Raw genomic sequence first — 21666 nt, 5'->3', positions numbered from 1 at the left:
GCCCACCCAGTACCCATATGTGAGCCAAATGCTATGCCACATAATTATCCGAAAAGTAATGGAAATGTAAGATATTCTTACACAAATTTCAACCTATTCAACGTTTTTGATTCAATCTGACCCATGAATAGATTAGATGCGAGAAAATATCATAGGACCAGCCATTTAGATCGCTAAATACTGCGCCTTACGGTACAATCCTTTGTCGATATGACGTACCGTTTAGCAGCAGTTAATCTGTAAATGAAGGTCTGCAATATTGTAAACATTCATATACTTTCGTATGTCCATCTGTATATATATTCATTGATGTCGATTTGTAGAGATCGAGAAAGGATGTGTCTGCTATTGTAATCAGTACTCCCTACACCGACTTTGAATGCTGGCAGTAGGAATGGGGTCCTTCTCCAACTCCTGTGTAACTGGCATTAGTAAGGAGGGCCTACCATTTTAATGAATAATTCACTTTTCGATTTGTCTTGCAGAAGGCAAGGGATCATGCAGTTTTGTTCGAAAGTCCCCTACTCTATTGTGTTTGGCTCTAGGCCAGGGTGCCCGCCATTATAAACAAATGTTCCAATCTAAAATTTGACTAGCATTAGGCATTGTGGCCTGCTATTTTCATGGAAACTCACTAATTCTGTGTGACTGGCAGTAAGCTGGCTAGCAGCAGTAAAAAGGGACTGTCATTATAATGATAACTGCACAGCTCAATTTTGACTGGTGGTAGGGAAGTTGCCTGGTATTATAATAAAAATTCCTCAACTGTAACCTGTCTGAAAGTAGGAAATGGGTCTGCCATTGTAACTAAAACTCCCCAAATCGATTGTGACCGCGCAGTAGGCATTGGGGCCTGCAATTATAATGTAAACTTGCCAACTCGATTGTGAATGGCAGTAGGCAAGTGAGCCTGGCGTTATCATCACAACTCCGCAACCCTCACTTTACATTGGAAACAACGTATGTGGACCTCCCCATGCTATTTCTCGGATAAGGCTAAGAGACATGCAATTTTAAAACAATCTCATTTGCTGCACGCACAGTATTTACGTCGATATCCGTATACAATGTAGAATACCGTAGCGAAGCACGGGTACATTTGCTAGTAACCAATAAGTGGCCTTAAGCAACTCATGTACCGACAAGGTGGAAAATAAAAATATTACTTAGTTGTGAATCAGCAATAATATGTCAGAAAAATATAAAATAATAAGTGAGGAAAGAAGTAGCAACAATGTATACAGAATAATGATGTCACACGGTCATGGCTAATAAAAGAAATGTTCTCTCTGTCCGCCCATTTCCTTCGCAATGCTGACGTTTGCTTGTCCACTTTGTAATCACCATATTATGTGAGGATTTTCTTCGATATTAAACACTTCCCCTTTCATTTGCGACGTCTTCACAGCGTTGCCTTGACTATTTAACAGACAGACCGATTTGAAACTACTGAATCTACTGAAAACAACAGTTTGAAAATAAGCTTTACATTGCTGTCAGCAATCCCCAAATACATAACAAACAAAAAATAAGCACTGAACGATATAGTTGATACATTTCTCGGAAAATGTGAACAAAAATGTGCCGTTTTATGTGACACGTCGTAATAAGCAATGTCATACTAAGCAATTATTTTTACATACAGTGTTTATATTGGATTTGACTGGATCGTTAGATTTTGCTGTATGTAACAATAAATGGTTTTGACTGTAATTAGAAAGCTTAAGATACTGTAGATTTTTTGCAATGTAGCACATATAACATGGTTTGGTACATTGCAGCAAGCTTCATAGTCTGAGCCATGTCATACGAACAAACATTTTAGGTGCTCAAGTTTTAACTTTATTCAAAGTCATCTTCAGCCTACAACAGCAATAACACACAGTAGGTACTAAGTTTTGTTACAGACTCTATGGATTAGTCTTACAAACTAAGGTGCATATAAATATCATCATCATCATTTCTTCGCTCCAGCAAGCCAGGTGCGGTTGTGTACAAGCCTCTTCCAGTTTGTACTATCCATCCACAGATGCTGCTCATATGTGCGACACCAGTTCACATCTCTAATTTCAAGGTCCTTCATTATCTGGTTTTCCCAAACATCTCGAGGTCTTCCTCTTGATCTCTTCCCAGGAACATTGTGGTCAAAGTATGTTCAAGGAGGAGTTCGAGGGTACTTTCTTTTCATGTGACCATACCATTGCAATCTCTTCACTTCTAGAGTCTCCAGCAAGCTTCTTTCCAATCCAAGCTGTTGTCAGATGTCCACATTCCTTATTTTATCCATTTTTGTTTTTTGTAGACAAGAATGGAGAAAGTTCATTCCTGTTGCCTAAAGACTACTCTTTGTTGGTCCAGTAAGTGTTGCTGCTTCCAGGCCATACATCAATATAGGTACTAGATATATTTTGTGTAAGCTGATCTTGGAAACTAACAGAAATGTTTCATCCCAAAGTATTTGACGTACAGCGTGATAGAATTTGGAAGCTTTCTGTATTCTGTTACTAATCTCTTGATGTATGATATTGTCTGATGACAGAACACTACCTAAATACTGGAAGTTGTCTACAATATCCATCTCCTCATCTCCAATTCTTAGATGAACAGTTGGAGAGTTTCTACTCATCACGAAGCCAACTGTCTTAGTTTTGCTGATTTTGAGACCTAAGGTTGTAAAAGTTTCATGCCAGAGATCTAGTCTAGTTTGTACTTCGCTTCTGTCTCACCCCATACCATTACATCATCTGCAAAAACCAGGGCAGTAGTTGTTGGAGCCTTTCTCTTAACCGCTTTTAAAACTTCATCCATTATGATTATGAAGAGAAGTGGTGAAAGACAACTTCCTTGCTGGATTCCACTTTTCAATTCAAACCAACCTGACCTTCCATCCTGGACATGGACACAACACTTGGTTTCATCATATAATCGTTGTACTCGTGCTACGATGTCATCGAGCACTTTCTTATGTCCCAAACATTCCCATATATGCCTGCGTGGTACATGTTCATATGCTTTCTCGATAAATATCAAACATAAAAACCACTGGACAAACAAAGGATACCATCAGTAAGGACTTTTCTTCTTTTTACAATTTACATCGCACCGACACAGATAGGTCTTACGGTGACGATGGGATAGGAAAGGAGTGGGAAGTAGCCATCCCTTAATTAAGGTACAGCCCCAGCATTTGCCTGGTGTGAAAATGGGAAACCACAGAAAACCATCTTCAGGGTTGCCAACAGTGGGGTTCAAACCCAGTATTTCCCAGATGCAATCTCACAGCTGCGAGTCCCTAACCACACAGCCAACTCACCCATTGTAAGGAAAATAAAAGTGGCGTATATAAATTACAGTTGACTGCAGCTTCGTTCACGTCAGTCAGAGAGGATGAAAGAATATATTAGATCATGGAAGTTACATAAGCCCATAGAGTTGCAGTTCTCCGAACACCTCAAAACAATCAATTATTCCTTCAGTCCGGATCAGCATCTCAAAACTCGTCACATTGAAACCAAGGGCTCCATAGTAAACTTTTAGGAATTATAGAAATACAAAAGTGTGTAAAAAATAACCAAGAGACATGTGAATACTCTGTGATTAATTATTTGTACAGTTCCACCCCTTCACTTATTTCTGCTACCCAATTCTCATTTATCTGTAACTAATGTTGACATCTAATGTTCACACTACCGAAGATTTGTCCAGCAGTTTTAAAATATATTTTTCATTTTATGTTTGATATTTATGTTTGTGAGACTAATCTACAGTAACAAAACTTAGTATGGTATGTTATTTCTTTTGAATTTATAGGCTGAAAAAGTTGAAGCTCAAGTACGTGAAATAGAGTATTTCATTGTAAATGCAAACCCATCATGACAAACAAACAAACAAACAAACAAACAAACAAACAAACAAACAAACAAACAAACAAACAAACAAACAAACAAACAAACAAACAAACAAACAAACAAACACACAAACAAACAAACAAACAAACAAACAAACAAACAAACAAACAAACAAACAAACAAACAAACAAACAAATAAATAAATAAATAAATAAATAAATAAATAAATAAATAAATAAATAAATAAATAAATTGGGGCTGATAATAAAGTTGTTTTTCTCTTGAAAATCCTCTTAGGAGTGGACGTCGTAAACTACATCCAAGGTATCTTCTGGCTCCCAAATGAGATGTCTAAGAGGGGTAACCCTTGGAAATATCAGTCAGAGATCATGTATCCCCTCAGTTTGATATTTTTTACACTTACTTGTGCCAGTCTCCTCATTATTTATCCCCCCTATGGGAGGGGATGTGGAGGGGGCTGGAATATATCCAAGGTAGAAGATGTCCACTGCCTGCTGTAAGGAGGACCAGGTGTTTTCAACTTGGTAGCGTGGGTTGGTGACTACAGTTCCACTAGCTGAGTCTGGCATAGCTTCCACTTACTTGTGTCCAGCTCCTTTCATGTATTATATCTGAACTCCCTTGGACATCTCTTGTTCTTTTCTGATTCTGATGGTATTAGGTTTGCGAGGCCTAAGAACTTTTCATTTTCACTCCCTTCATGGCTCTTCCTTTTCTTTTGTCGATAATTTCATTCTTCGAAATGTTGGACCTCTACCTTTTTTTCCTGCTGATTAGTGTTAAGAGAGGATGGTTCCCCTGATGTACTTTCTTTTAAAATAACCACCACCACCACTACTTTCCCCTTATCAATACAATCATCACCACGCTAAAGGCGAAAGCACACTGCTGTCACTTCACGTGAACCCGCACCGAGCTGAGTGGGCGTGGAGGGTAGGTTGATGATGTCACCGCATGTGGTATGAAGACAGGAAACACACTGTCCTCACGTTCACAGATCACAGTATACTTCGTCCGATGGCAAGCTACGATAGTACATGCAGTTCTTCAGATTCTGATATCTTTTAATTACCTGTGATGTTTCTGTTGCCATGAGTACTATCTGTCGCAAACGACTGTGGGTACATGAAAGTAATATGCGGTGAATACCACAACTCAGTAAGGGAGCTAAATGAGCATCCAGAAAAATTTCAGATGTACTTCAGGCTGAACAAAGATATAATTCAACTAATATTGAATTTTCACAACCGCATTGTAATCGAAACAGACTTTCAACGTATTAGGTCATTTTACGTACATGTAGTACGTGTTGAAGAGATGTTAAATACAGAACAAAAATGGCCGGGAGGTTGTGGGTTCGGATCCCACTGGTGTCCGGCTGGCCATTTTTGTTCTGTACTTAACATCTCTTCAACACGTACTACATGTACATAACATGACCTAATACGTTGAAAGTCTGTTTCGATTACAATGCGGTCGTGAAAATTCAATATTCATTGACATGCCCCACAACGGGCGACTTAAACACACTCTACAGTGTGCTAGCAGCAGTGCCAGACCTGTAGCTCAGATCCTTTCAAACAGAACAAAGATGGCCTAGGCCACCATAGCTCAATTGGTAGAACAACCGATGTGAAATCGGGAGGTTGTGGGTTCGGATCCCACTGGTGTCCGGCTGGCCATTTTTGTTCTGTACTTAACATCTCTTCAACACGTACTACATGTACGTAACACGACCTAATACGTTGAAAGTCTGTTTCGAATATAATTCAACTACTTTCATAATCTCTTCGAAGATGAAATTGTTGGCTGAAGTACGTTCTGCATTTGCAACTGATTCGGGGAATCCTACACAGGCCTTTCAGATATCAGAAAATTTCAAAAAATTACTTCATCTCGCTTGAAGATTCTGTGTCATGGTAATTACCAACAGTTCATCATGGAAGAATAAATTGAACAAAGAAAAGAACTGTGCGGTAGTGAATGGATCATACAAAAAATATTTATTCACCGATCTCTAATTCAACAGGATAATTTGTATTTGTAATTTGTGTAGTATTTAATTTATTATGTCCGACTCCATGGCTAAATGGTTATCGTGCTGGCCTTTGGTCACAGGGGTCCCGGGTTTGATTCCCGGCAGAATCGGGAATTTTAACCATCGTTGGTTAATTTAGCTGGCACGGGGGCTGGGTGTATGTGTCGTCTTCATCATAATTTCATGCTCATCATGGCGCACCAGTCGCCTACGGCTGTCAAATCAAAAACCTGCACCTGGCGAGCCGAACTTGTCCTCGGACATTCCCGGCACTAAAAGCCATACTCCATTTCATTTATTAAAATAATCATAAGTACAACTGTGGACTGTTTGCAACAACTGAATGCCAATTAAAATTAGTACGTGTGATCTTTTAATTCCTTTCCTGTTTTGTACCATGCCTCGTTACTGATTTCTATAGTTAATCGAACCTATGTCATACTGATTCTCATGCGCACGCACCAATTCAATTAACATTTCTTCCATATCGCTAAAAGAAACTACTTCTATTCACACTTCACGTCGCCAGAGATGTGCAAGAACAGAAAAATGTGCTCCGCGTGAAGAGCGCTGTCACCAGATTCTACGTCACAATGACGTCAACAGCCGTGACATGAGCGCAGTGTAATCATTCTACATTTCATACAGTGTGGTAAAGGCTTAGCACATCTTTCTTGACAGGTTCGATTGCGTCGCGATACGCACGAACTCACGTGAAGTGACAGTAATGTGTTTCCGCCTTAATCATATAACACTTCAACCTGTCAAGGAATGAAGGTATTCTGTAAAGAAAAGAAAGGCACCATATTTAAAGACTCTCTTGTATCAAAAACATAATGCGGAAGAGAACAAGATCTGGTGAAGGGAGGTCTGACAGGAGAATTAGAAGGGAGTAGTGTGGTATAAACTACTGTAACTCGAGTGGGAGCTCAGTCCTCCTGTGCTTGCCATATCTAACACTTATTTAAGAACTGAATGTGTACTCACCCTGTCTTAGCAAAGTTGCTCCAGGCATGGACAATTCGCTGTGCGAGCTCCATCTCTGGAGGTTCCGTGCTGTTGGCCTCCAGCAGAGCAAACACGAAGAGTACTTCGTCACCATGTGCCGCGCCCAAGAAACCTGGATGGTGCGAGATGGAGGGCCGGTGATCGAACTCGTACCTCCAGACAGCAGTCCCTCTTTTCACGAGAGCTCTAGCCAGTTGCTCGTTCTTCACCCTCACGTAGAGCAGGCCGCACATCTTGAGGAACTGGTCCCGCAGAGTGGTGCCAGCCTCTGGCCAGAACCGGTACTCGTGCACAGTGGCATCCACCACCGACGGGTCTTGAACCTTCACACATGAGACATGTCTTTTAAAATAGTTGCTGTTTCAGGAACAGCACTTCTCCAGTCATTCACATTTTATAGAATTTTTTTTTAGAAATTGAGTAAGACATTTGTTGCAGGCCCATTAAATTTGTATTGTATTTACTACTAAATATAAAAATCATGACACCTTGTTCAATAAACTAAGCCCAACACTAACTTTTACACTATTTGTTATATGTGATGGACATGTGCTGTTTCTGAAACAACAGTGACAATTAAAAAAACAAGAAGTATAAAATCAGTTTGAATAATCTTAAATTACACTAATATAGAAATCCTAATTTTTGTTAGTAAAATGAATGCTTAAAAATGATTTAATATAGGGACTATATAACAACATACCCCTCCCCTCCCATGGCACTACAGCCCTGAAAGGCCCTGGCCTACCCAGCGGCCGCCGCTCAGCCGGAAGGCCTGCAGATTACGAGGTGCCGGTGGTCAGCATGACGAATCCTCTCGGCCGTTATTTTTGGCTTTCTAGATGGGGGCCGCTATCTCCCCATCGGAGAGCTCCTCAATTCTAATCGCATAGGCTGAGTGGACCTTGAACCAGCCCTCAGATTCAGGTAACCAACTGATGAGCCCAAGTTAGCACACTGGGGTAAAATGCTGAAAACCAGGAATGAGTTAGCTGGAAAATTTATAATGTCCAATAACGGACCAACTACTTTGGTATTATAAATTTACTCATTCAGGACAAGTTTTCAGGTTCCCTATGGGAATCAACATCTATATCATCTGATGGCCAGGCAGGCATCTATTTTTGGTAATGAGACAAAGTCTCTGATAGTGCATTGGCACTGCTGGTGGCTCCCAGTAGCCTACGCAATGGCGTCCACGGTATGCAGTAGCCATGTGTCTTGGTGGATGTGCTATTTACGAACTGATGAGCCCAACTTAGCACACTGGGGTGAAACGCTGAAAAACAGGAATGAGTTAGCTGGAAAATTTATAATGTCCAATAACGGACCATTTATATTGGTATTACATACCACTTAGTCGGGCAGCTTGTCTTCTTTCTCCCAAGTCTTCCCAGCCCAAAGTTTGCAACATTTTTGTAACGCTACTCTTTTGATGAAAATCACAGAGAACAAATTGAGCTGCTTTTCTTTGGATTTTTTCCAGTTCTTGAATCAAGTAATCCTGGTGAGAGTCCCATACACTGGAACCATACTCTAGTTGGGGTCTTACCAGAGACTTGTTACCAACAATCTACTGTCCCCACCCACAGAAGGATACTCTACAATAGTAGTTTCCGTCTTCTTGGCTGAATGGTCAGCACCAAAGCCTTCAGATCAGAGAGCCCTGGGTTTGATTCCTGGTGGGTCAAATATTCTAACCTCAGACTGAGAGTTTCTGCTCGTTTTAATACACTTCTCTTCATCTACTTACATCCTTCCCAGAGTAATGCTAATTTTTATCATTCTGTTCCTTTCCATTCATGAAGAATCTGTTACCTGCTACAGTCAATCCAAACAGCAAGGAGATTGGCTACCATAACACTAAACAGAATGGTGCAGTGCAACTGTTATATAACCCTCTGTGCGATATGCCCATGAAGTACAAGAAGGGTACCTTGAGGTAGTCGATAACGTGTTCACGGACCAGCTGCCCGAACTCCTTCTTGCTGATGTTGTTGGCCATGATCTGCGAGGCGTACATGGTTTCCAGGAAGAAATGGTGCAGCACACAGAGCGATCCCTCTCCCGACGTCTCCCCGACTACCACGGGGACGTTGCGGTTGAAGACTCCCTTCTTGACAGCCTTCAGAGGGTCAGACGGCACCAGAGTCCCATCCACCACGGGTCTCCAGAGTCCAGGAACCGACCACGACAACTTGTCCAGGCGGTCGGTCGGCACAGAGCGAAGACAGTCCATCACCTGCAACCACAAACATGTCTGTACAGTAGAAAGAAAATTATTTCTTCTTTACCCTTTAAACTGTTGCTTTTTTTTTTACAATTTGTTTTACGTCGCACCAACACAGATAGGTCTTATGGCAACGATGGGTTAGTAAAGGTCTGGGAGTGCGAAGGAAGTGGCCGTAGTCTTAATTAAGGTACAGCCCCAGCATTTGCCTGGCATGAAAATGGGAAACCACGGAAAACCATCTTTAGAGCTGCCGACAGTGGAGTTTGAACCCACCATCTCCCGAATGCAAGCTCACAGCTGCGCACCCCTAACCGCACGGCAAACTTGCCAGGTAACCTTGCTTCAGACTTTACTTTAATCTCAGACCGGGCATACAAAAATCAGAAATATGCCCAATTCAATTTTTATATGTTTGTTTGTTTGTTTGTTTGTCTGTCGCAACATTGCAGGAACATGACAGAAGATAATTTCTTGAAACTTGATATTTAAGTTCAAAGATAGCCAGGCTGTGCACTATTCTATGCATTATTTAGACATACCATCAGGTCCCTGATTACCAACGGTCTGATATTTAAACATTATGCAACCTATGAGGAGGTGCATGGTCTCTCCACTGACGAGAATAACAGGTGAACAGATATTATCGTCACTGAGCCTCACGCATCAGTATATCTAGAGGCATTATTTTTTCGCATTAACAATAAGCGCGTCAAAAACTATTTTGAAGCAATCTTGAGGTATTACGAACCCTGTAATTCTGGTTAAGAAAGTAGTGATTTTGTTTTTGCGAATTACAGCAAACTGAAGCGACAAGGCTAGTTTAAAGCAAAATTTACTTACTCTGAGATAAGTGCAAAAGTCATGGAAAATAACGATCTTGAAATTGTATTTCAATATCACGTGTGTGAAGGGAAACAGAGGACAGAATAAGGATTTCTCAATTTGACTGTAAAATATATTCATGTTTATCTCTATATCAAAGGCTAACTCCGACTGGCTGTAATCAACGCCCAGCCAAAACTACTCGACATAAAGAAATTAAATTTTAGGGATGCATTTATATAACAGTATAGGTGCTCACTAAGGGAGGATTTTTAGATATTCTGTCACTAAGGGGGTGAAAAGGGGGTGAACTGTTGAAATGAGTACATCTATATCTCAAAAACTTAACAGTTTACAGACGTAAAAATTGGTACCGGTATTTGGGATCTACTTTAAAAATAAAGAAACACGTATTTTTTTGTTTTCGAAAAATTCCCTTAAGGGGGGTGAAAAATGGTGAAAAAGCGGTTGAATACCTTTTATGAGGATACTTATATCTCAAAAACTGAAGATGTTACAGACATAAAAATTGGTATTTGGAATCTACTCTAAAAATAAAGAAACACGTATTTTTTTGTTTTCGAAAAATTCCCTTAAGGGGGGTGAAAAATGGTGAAAAAGCGGTTGAATACCTTTTATGAGGATACTTATATCTCAAAAACTGAAGATGTTACAGACATAAAAATTGGTATTTGGAATCTACTCTAAAAATGAAGAAACACGTACGTTTTTGTTTCCGGAACCACTTAAGGGGCAGCGTTTAAAAAGGAATTATGTTGATTTATTCTTATTAGGATACTGACATCTCAAAACTGAGATGTTACAGACGTGAAAATTGGTATTTGGGATCTTTATTAGAATAAAGAAACACGTATTTTTTATTTTCGGAAAATCCACTTAAGGGTGGCTTGAAAGGAAGTGATGTAGAGGTTGAAGTATTTTTATTATGATACCTACTTAACTATATCAATAAAATCGTAACGACCGTGTGTGTGTGTGTGTGTGTGTGTGTGTGTGTGTGTGTGTGTGTGTGTACATTGACTATTTTGGCGAAATTGTCGTACATTTATCCGTTTCAGGTGTAATAATCACCATCTGCATAAATTATATTTTAGCTTTCATTTCCTGAAAGTCCTCATTTTTACCCCTCTCCCCAAAGTCGAGATGGCGGCACAATCTGCCAGACGAGCTAGAAAATTGAATTTTGGCAAAATTATAGGTTTTAGCCTGTGACAGACGAAAAAATTCCAAGATTATTTAAATTTTCCCCTTTTACCCCCAGAAAATATCGAAATATGTAGGCAATTTTAATGACAATGCAGACCTTCGTTTCGATGTATTTCGTGGCTAAATGGTAAACCGTATCACAAAACGGATGGCACAATCTCGGTTCAATTTGGAGTGATCTACAACTTTGGCCCAATGTCTTTTTATTGTATCTCTCTCCGTTATGCGTTGGATTTGTCTGTGTTTCTCGATTGTAAATAAATTTTGCCGTTTTTACACGTATAATTCATAGGTTGACACACATATAAGAAAGAAGGGATCATCAAATTCGGCACAAACATTGGCCCTCCCAGTAGCCATGTGAGGGCCAAATTCTATGTTTCTAGCTGTCAGATAAGTATCCGGAAAGTAATTTAGTGTTTGAAAACCTTACCCAAATTTCTCCCTATTCAACTTTCTAAGTCTAACCCATAAACAGAGGAGACGAGAATATGTCATAGGATCAACCATTCGGCCGTTAAAGGGGCGTCTTATGGCGCAATCCGTTTGTCCATATAACGTACCGTTTAGCAGCAGTTAATCTGTAAATGAAGGTCTGCAATATGTAAACATGCGTATACTTCCATCTATATATAGATCTATATATTATTAATTGGAGTCAATTTGTAACGATTAAGAAGAGTTGTGTCTGGCATTATAATTAATACTTTACAAATCGATAGTGACTGTCAGCAGGAGGGCGTCTGCTATAGTAATCAATACTCCCCACTTCAACTTTGACTGGCAGTAGGGACAGGGTCTTTCTCCAACTTCTGTGTAACTGGCATTAGTAAGAAGGGCCGACCATTGTAATGAATAATTCCCTTCCCGATTTGACTGGCAGAAGGCAAGAGAGCACGCAATGTTCTTGAAAACTCCCCTACCCGATTGTGTCTGGAAGTAGGGAAGGGGGCCTGCCGTTGTAGAGAAAACTCCCCAAATCGATTGTGACCGCACAGTAGACAAGGAAACTTCCCAACTCGATTGTGAATATCAGTAGGCAAGTGAGCCTTTCGTTTTCATCACAACTCCACAACTCGCACTATACATTGGAAACAACGTATGGCGATCTCCCAATGCTGTTTCTTGGATAACGCTAAGACACATGTAATTTTTTAAAATCTTATTCACTGCGTGAATAGTAATTTTCTTCGATATCCGTATACAATGTAGAATACCGCAGCGAAGCACGGGTACATTTACTAGTATTCTGTAAAATCCCTTAGTGCTGTGGCCATATAGGGTGAAAGGGTAATTTGTTATATAATCTAGACAATATGGCCTTAATTATGATTACATACGGAATAATGAACGATTATCAGTATTGTTTCTCTTTATTCTTCTATCTTACTCATAAATAATTTCATAAATCTCACAAATTACACCTTTTATGAATCATTTTAGGGAATTGTTAAAACGATAGGGTCGGCCCTATTTTGTAAAATAACGCGAAAATTGTTTCCTTTTGCAAAATCGACCATACATTAATGCGAAAAAATCACGCCTCTAGTTATATCACTAACCCAACCATCTGATTCAAGACAAATGAAGACTAACCCGAAGAAGTTGGCTTTAAAACATTAAAAGGCAATCTGTGAAAGCACAGTTCCTTACTGCAAAAACAAATTAAATATTGAATCTATAATAATCACTGGCCTCACGAACGATGCTCGAGGGACCATTCCACGGCTGCTAGGGGACTACTTGAATAGACGTGGACTAGGCACTGGCTCAATTGTGAGAGCTGCATTAAAGAGGTTGGTGACAGACATGTCCAGAAAGCACTCCTATGGGTGTGCGAGAAGCTACTCTGTTTTCATTTAACTTTCATGAAATAATACATATATTGCTCATGATACTCTTTCCCCCTGTGATAACCTGTAAATGTTGTAGGAAGACATCTATTATTTTAAAGGAGTGTTAATATTAGCCGTATCGGAAAATATACGTTGTGCAGAATATAATTTCCGTTTTATTATGTTCTTTTTAGACACTGTCCGGAATGTCTCTCTTATTGATACACAGGCACTAGTGAAATAGACCAACATCAGCTGGTCATCTATTATGCAAGTATTGCACAACACACTTCATTCGTACCATTTGTAATTATATCAGGAGCTCCACGATGTGACTTCAGCACTTCAGGAACACTTGACAGTGGATATTACACAAAGTCGGCAATGATATAACTTTTATTTTTATCGATAGTCTTATTTTCGGATGAATCATGATTTCACAACAATGATGCTATGTAACATCCCATACAAATGGAACTTTTACAGAAAGATTTTTTTTTACAAAGAGAACTCCTCCCACCTGTCCACTGATTCCCTAGGATGTACTACGAATTCACCTGATATACCCAAAGCAGTACTATCCTTCCCTTTGAGAAAATTGCTCTTTACGTGTCGCGTGTATGCCTGCGAGGTCTTATGGCGACGATGGGATAGGAAAGGGCTAGGAGTGGGAAGGAAGCGTCCATGACCTTAAGGTGTGAAAATTGGAAACCACAGAAAACCATCTTCAGGACTGCCAACAGTGAGGTTCGAACCCACTATCTCTCGAATGCAAGCTGACAGCTGCGTGACCCAAACAACGCAGCCACTGGCTCAGTGTGTTTCTAATATGTCCTGAAGTACGTCGCAAAGACTCACCTGGGGGTGCGGTCCTGAGCAGCCGGCGAGGGCAGCCAGAGTGTTGGTTCTGTTGGCAGGGTTGTTGTCGATGACGTAGTTGCCGGTGGCAAGGCCGCTCTGGAGGATGACTCGACTGAAGAGTGGCTCAGGCTGTGCAGAACTTCCCCTCTGTACTACTTCTGGAGATGTGAGCAGCAAGGACACGATCATGGACCCACTGAACCGCCCGAACAGGGTGACCCGAGCTGGGTCTCCACCGAACGCCTCGGCGTTGGTCCTCACCCATCTGAGGGCCTCTAACACGTCCCACACCCCCTGGTTACCCGGTGCCGTCTTGTTGCCAGTGCTGAGGAACCCGAAAACTCCTGAAATCAGTTAAATTTTAGCTATGAGAGTCTGTTGGGATAGACTAGTTTAGAGCAAATGCTGTTGAGAGAAAGTGAAACATAAGCAAAACCATTACAGTAGTAGACTAACAAATTGTCAGCTAAGAGGAATGATTTGTTCTCTAGGGGAATGTAAAAAGAAAAATAATAATAACGGGGTGAGGGACACAAGTACTGATGTAAATTACGTGACGGGTATTGTTGAAATGAAGTACCTTCTGTATCTGTTTCCAGTCATTAGACAGGGTCAGGGAAGGAATGAATGAAGTCTCCATCTAGCAGCGAGGATAGGGATTGTGCCAGCTGCAGAAACCTGTCGCATTCCTCTTGGACAATGATTAATGACTGACAGATGCTTGTTTAAAGGGGCCTAACATTGAAGGTCATCGGCCCCACAACTGACAGATGAAATGACACTGGAGGGTGTTTCTGGAATGAAAGATGACAGGGAAAACGGGTGTACCCGAAGAAAAAACTGTCCCGCCTCTGCTTTGTCCAGCAAAAATCTCACATGGAGTGACCGGGATTTAAACCACGGAACCTAGTGGTGAGAGGTCGGCGTGCTCACGGCTGAGCCACGGAGGCTACTGTATTTACTCAATATGGGTTTGAAATGTTATTCTTGATATTGTAGTTCTTAATTCTAAACAAATTTCCACATCTTCAATACAGAGTCGATGTGCAAGCGACCAGTGATATGGGAAGTAATACACATACTGTAACGTGTTTGCGGGGTAGAGAAATAAACACGACGACTGGTTTCGTTTACTCTAGGATTTATTAACTCGGTAATTCTTACACAACTACCCATGCACACAGGACCACAACTTAGGCTAACACAGTAGGTACACACAGGTACACTCGTTCGCGCACTCTCCGCTCTCACGACCAGTCGCACTAATTGTTCATACTGTTGCTTATAGACTAACACAAATCATACTCATTCTTCCACAACTAGTCAGTTCACAGTTATTCTCGCTGTCGCTATCACAGCCACTCACTCTGCAGCCTGCTCACAATCCCGTATGATGTACACTGTCCGTTCACTCCCTACAGTCTTCGTTCAGTACCTTTGTCGTTCCCACATCGAATTCTCCCACGCTGCATCAGACACAACGCTCACTTCACAGCAGCTGGACCAAGTGAGACAACTCCTCGATGACAAACAGACAAATCAAACACTTAGTTCCACAGACAGAACACTCACAGACTGCATCCTCAGCTCAGGCTGAACCTCAGCTCAAAATGTCACTGTCCACAGCGGCACCCCTCGACAGCACTCACTCTCAGACTGAACTGACTGCACTCTTGACTCATCTGGCCCGCCTTAAATAGGGAGAGTAGTAGTTCTAGAATAGTCCTGAAGCTGGATACGCCTAGAAACCTCTCGGAGCCAGTCGTCTCAAGGTTTCTGGCAATTGCCAGAGGCTCCCTAAAAGACACAAGAGAGGCCAGCACATCCCACTACAAGCCCCTACTTCCTGGAGTGGATACACAGGCAGCGGCCATTAGACCAGCTGTGACGTTGCTCGCCTGTGGGCAGGGCCAGACCAGCTTGTTCTTCTCGACTTGGAATCGTAATGGCAGACACCGTCAAGATAAGGAAAAAGATCGTCAATTTCACGGGTGAAATTTTTTTTTTTCTTTTTGCTAGTTGGTTTACGTCGCACCGACACAGATAGGTCTTATGGCGACGAAGGGTGAAATTTAAATCGATATTTGTATCGTGCAGTCACGGGAAAGCCTCATCTCCAGGGTGATCAGCATCCACATCCATGAGATTTCCACCACTGTGGGGCAGTAAATGTGCTCGGCTGGAGCTCCAGTAGCATGGAACTCGTCTCACGACGCGCGGTCGCCTTGACTTTGAAGACTCGCCCGATAAGCCTTTTTAGTACCTCAAGATGGTGGCGCTACTGCATCACCTGAAGACGTTATACGGAGGTCGGAGACTTGTAGCTACGTACGCTGTTTTTTCCTCTTTATAACGAGATACATTATTGTCAAACGTGTTGTCTAGAAATTACTTGGATTTTTAAAGCGTCCATATTTTTGTAACGCTTCCCGTACATCAAAAAAAATATTAAAAATAGTTATGTGGAGAATAAGAGGGGCATGTAATAAGAACATGTTGTTGTGTGAGTATTCCAGCTCTTCTATCTGAACGGCGCAGGCCGCTGCGGACACTGTAGTCAGTTCGAAACTTTACCAGACGTGCTGGGGAGTTGTCCTCAGCTAGGTTACTTCGAATTAAAGGGAATTATACAGTAGAAAATACAAAAATATCAAGTTTTTCAGGGAAAAGTCTATGCCTTTTTGTATGTACACACACAATTTTAAGGAAAAAATTAGCATAGTTTCGCATATATGTATGTTTTAGTAACACTTGCACATTACAAATGGACGTGGCTATGGATACCAATGACACAAAATGCCTTATTTTCTGACGACATGTCAAGTCGACGGAGAAGACGACTTTGATGGGAAAAACATGCGTGAATATTCAAAACGACAGGTTAACCTATGCCAGTACCGATCTCGATAGCTGCAGTCGCTTAAGTGCGGCCAGTATCCAGTATTCGGGAGATAGTAGGTTCGAACCCCACTGTCGGCAGCCCTGAAAATGGTTTTCCGTGGTTTCCCATTTTCACACCAGGCAAATGCTGGGGCTGTACCTTAATTAAGGCCACGGCCGCTTCCTTCCCACTCCTAACCCTTCCCTGTCCCATCGTCGCCATAAGACCTATCTGTGTCGGTGCGACGTAAAGCAACTAGCAAAACCTATGCCAGTGGGGCCTTACAGGTTGTGTGTTAAAAAAGTACAACTTCTTTTCTTTCGATGTTAGGCCCCTTTAAACAACAAGCATCATCATCATCATCATCACCATCATCATCATCAAAAGTAACTTTTCTTACGAAAAACATGATATCTTGAAAACTGTTTGTTTGATTTCAATGAAACTTTGTAATTGTTTATCAATAACCAGAGTTGGGAAGTAATTAAAAGTAGTCGAATTACTTGTTACGATTACAGTACATTCTTATTACTAATGTTTACTTGTAATTGTTACCTTTTACAAAATGTAATTTTTACTCGTAATTTACTCTTTGAAATAAAATTGTAATCGTTACATTTCAGTGATCGTTACATTCTAGTAAAAATGAAATGGCGTATGGCTTTTAGTGCCGGGAGTGTCCGAGAACATGTTCGGCTCGCCAGGTGCAGGTCTTTCGATTTGACACCCGTAGGTGACCTGCGCGTCGTGATGAGGATGAAATGATGATGAAGACGACACATACACCCAGCCCCAGTGCCAGTGAAATTAACCAATGATGGTTAAAATTCTCGACCCTGCCGGGAATCGAACCCGAGACCCCTGTGACCAAAGGCCAGCGCGCTAACCATTTAGCTGTGGAGCCGGACGTTACATTCTAGTAATCGATATACATCGTATCGAGAATCTGGTAGCTTTTGAGCCCCAGTACTTACAAGGCGTCGCTCCAAGGGTATAATGCCTAGAACACGACGGGCACTGTCCATTTACTCGCAGTTTATTTTTAATTACTGGTTGAATTTTAGATGAGCATGTACGGAACAAGAATAAACATGTGATGGCGAAGGGGCTAAGGAATTTCCAATCCCCTATTTGAATAAATATTTTCAATTATTTGGCCCTGAAAATAAATACGATAAGAATGTGACGTAACCTTTGCTTGGGAACAATCATTTTGAAAGTTTGTTTAATGTCACTTAGTGATGACAGCCACTTAATGTGTCTACGCTAATAAAGTAAGAAAGTAATATGGAATAATGTCTTTTTCCTTGTAAACTTTGGTGAGTATCATTCCAGTCCCATGTGAAAAAGGTTCAGTGATTTCCTAACGACTCGCGTTCAGTGAAATACTTTTAATTTTAGCCTACTGATTACTTGTTGAAAAAAGTATTTTTAATTGTGATTGAGTAAAATATTCCTCAGGTAAATGTAATTCAGCCCAATTAGCTTTATTTCGAACTTTTCCCATCGCTATCAGTAATATACCAGGTGGCTCTCGAACGCCGTACTTCCTACTTATAAATGCCCCGCATGCACAAATTATGAATGGGATGTCTACCAAGTTATTTTCACAGGGAAACTACTGCCAGCGGGCAGGTTACGTCAGAATATGAAATGAAATGTCGTATGGCTTTTAGTGCCGGGATATCCCAGGACGGGTTCGGCTCGCCAAGTGCAGGTCTTTCTATTTGACACCCGTAGGTGACCTGCGCGCCGTGATGAGGATGAAATGATGATGAAGACAGCACACACACCCAGCCCCCGTGTCATTGGAATTAACCAATTTAGGTTAAAATCCCCGACCCGGCCGGGAATCGCACCCGGGACCCTCTGAACCAAAGGCCAGTACGCTGACCGTTCAGCCAACGAGTCGGACAGTCAGAATATGAAGAGATAAGATACGGAGTGTCACTCGCAGCATGTTACTCAGCGCTGCCGGTCTAATGCACCCCTTGTATTAGTAAACCTCGTTTTCGACCGCATAGTTCTAGGCTGGTGTATGGTACAGCCGCACTATATTTGCTGCCTGCATATCAGCAATGGCTAGTGTGATCAGCAGCGGTGAATACACAGACATTATTTTAATCTGGACAATCTGGTCGGAATGCAACAGAAGCTTCAAACAGACGTATGCCTTCTACACACGTACTTCACCGAACAGTATTGTTTTTGTTTCATACTAGCAACTCTTCCATCGAGTGGAATGTTTACACGTGTATAAATTAATAAGTTATTAGATTTACTTTTCTGCATCTTTGGCGTGTCTACAAACAGTAGGGCTGTCGACAGTGAGATCGAAACCACTATCTCCCGAGTGCAAGCTCACACCTACGCGCCCGTAACCCCACGGCCAGCTCGCCCGGTACAATTACATAGATGTACGGCATGATTATACAATTAAAATCATTTAGTACTAGAATACACACTAAGAAACTAACAGACACTAAAGAGACTGCCAGACTGACGAATGCGCGCGGCAAGAGGGTGAATTATAACTCAGTGGCCACAACCTCGACAAAAAAATGTGTACCCCTACCACCCTTCCTCACAGCACATGCAAAGTCTCCACTACTTGCCGTAGCGCTATACAATAACGGGAAGATTTAGCATATAAGACAACAAGGCTTGTACAAATAGCTTTTTTAAAATAATTCCTAGTTCCTACTGGCTTGAGTTGAGTAAAATGTAATATTTACTTTATAAAGTGGGGGTGGGAGCGACTGTCCCTCCTCACCCCACCCCCTAACCGCCGCTACTGTTTGTAGACACTCCAAAGATGCAGTTAATGAAATCTAAGAGCTTATTAATGTATACACGTGTAGACATTCAACTCGATAAAAGAGTTGATTGTATGGAACAAAAACTAATACTGTTCGGCGAAATATGTGTGTAGAAGGCATACGTCTGTTTGGAGCTTCTGTTGCATTCCGACCAGTTTGTCCAGCTTAAAATAATGTCTGTGTGTTCACCGCTGCTGAACACACTAGCCATTGACGATATGCAGACAGCAAATATAGTGCGGCTGTACCATACACCAGCCTAGAACTATGCGGTCGAAAACGATGTTTACTAATACAAGGAGTGCATTAGACCAGCAGCGCTGAGTAACATGTTGCGAGCGACACTCCGTATCTTATCTCTTCATATTCTGACGTAAACTGCCCGCTGGCAGTAGTTCCCCTGTGAAAATCAGTTGGTAGACATCCCATTCATCATTTGTGCATGCGGGGCATTTATAAGTAGAAAGTACGGCGTTCGAGAGCCACCTGGTATATGGAGGATGACCTACAATGATTGAATTGAGGCAAATTTTAGACTTTTAAAAACGTACATTTGCTTAATTTTGGACACCAAATTTGTAACACGTCAAACTATGTTTAATTTCTGAACAGAGTTCATGATAGGTCATCGTCTATAGAGAGAGAGAAAATCCACAAGGGAAAGCTGTCCTCGAACAAGGGGTACCGTACGGTAACAGCATCAAATTGATAAGAATGCAATACATTAGTACTGATACAAAATAAGGACATCAGCAATTGGGCTCATATTTAAAGGGTTATCAAGGTTTTTTATCATAACGTGTAATTACTTAATAGATATTGATGGACTGATAATTTTCTACTCAGTTTTGAAGTACTGCATATCAAATAATAGGTCAGGTTGCTATCTAGTATCATGCAAATTTTCGAAGCAACACATGAAATAGTATAGATGTACAATATTTTTTACAGTGGTGACAAAATGTAGCGTTTCTACTGTATGATCCCCCTTAAGCACCACACTTCGTCTCAATCATCATGAAATAAGATTAACAAGTACACTGCGTTGTTGATGGAGGCAGCAATCATTGCAATCAACAGAGCGAAGGATGAAGCTGAGATTATACGGTTTGAATCGTTGCCTTCGTTATGTTTCCTCGACACAAACAAGTGACAGCTCCAGCTGGAAAACCTCCGAAACGACAACGACGGCCTCAAACTAGTGATATCGGTACCGAGTCATCCAAAAGAAAATGTGTCTCTCGGGAGACTGTATACAATGTTGTTCCTATCTTTGAAAACAAGGCAAATTGTAGAGGTATAGGAGCACAATTTTCACAGATGTTAAGGTCAGTAGTTAGGAAGTCTCCTCGAAAGAGACCGCTAAGCGACACACCATTAATAAAGAGTTACGAAGAAAACATAATCTTCAAAATGAATTGTACAAATATAAAACAAACTAATCTGGCATAAACGAGGAGTTGTCCGTACTTCATAATAAGCACAACCAGGTAGTATTAACGCCATCTTTTGTCGGCCCCGGTCTAGAAAGCCAAGAATAACGGCCGAGAGGATTCGTCTTGCTGACCACACAACAGCTCGTAATCTGCAGGCCTTCGAGCTGAGCAGCGGTCGCTTGGTAGGCTAAGGCCCTTCAAGGGCTGTAGTGCCATGGGGTTTGGTTTGGTTCAGTGTAATCATTTTTCTCATTAACTGTTCGTGTATTTTCTTAAGAAAAATGATTGTGTGCTACTCTGTGTCAGCCGACAAAACCAAATATCTTGAGTCAGATACATAATTAAAATATCTTATTTGATTTCTTTATTTTTCACCAACAGAGCCAATACTACTCCTATTACAGATAATAGCTCTTGTTCTCTTCCGGCCCCGACGATATTGGGCCGTATGAATAAACATGAATATTGACGAGGACGTTCGGGTCACCGCTTTTATTGATACTTCGTTTATTAATAGGAGATATTAGGCATGACGAAATGTTCAGTAATAAAACGAACCTCTCTACCATTCTCCAGAAAAAAAACAATTACCGAGCAAGTGGCTGTGCGGGTTGGGTCAAGTAGTTAACAGCTTGCA

The 21666-nt window shown here is 41.2% G+C and overlaps 1 protein-coding gene across 1 annotated transcript in view; it reads right to left on the bottom strand.

Annotated features, from left to right (window-relative positions):
* The window catches only part of LOC136867027 (fatty acyl-CoA hydrolase precursor, medium chain), a 146452-nt gene that overhangs the window by 11248 nt on the left and 113538 nt on the right, over positions 1 to 21666 (bottom strand). The window contains exons 3-5 of the mRNA XM_067144123.2: positions 13891 to 14237; positions 8852 to 9157; positions 6895 to 7238 (exon numbers count right to left, since the gene is read on the bottom strand). Of these exons, the coding sequence (XP_067000224.2) occupies positions 6895 to 7238; positions 8852 to 9157; positions 13891 to 14237 (997 nt within the window). The remainder of the gene's footprint in view (positions 1 to 6894; positions 7239 to 8851; positions 9158 to 13890; positions 14238 to 21666) is intronic.

Source organism: Anabrus simplex, chromosome 3 (assembly GCF_040414725.1).
Source record: "Anabrus simplex isolate iqAnaSimp1 chromosome 3, ASM4041472v1, whole genome shotgun sequence".
Classification (NCBI taxonomy): domain Eukaryota; kingdom Metazoa; phylum Arthropoda; class Insecta; order Orthoptera; family Tettigoniidae; genus Anabrus; species Anabrus simplex.
Note: the sequence above shows the minus strand (reverse complement) of the source record. Positions and strands in the feature narration are given on the sequence as shown.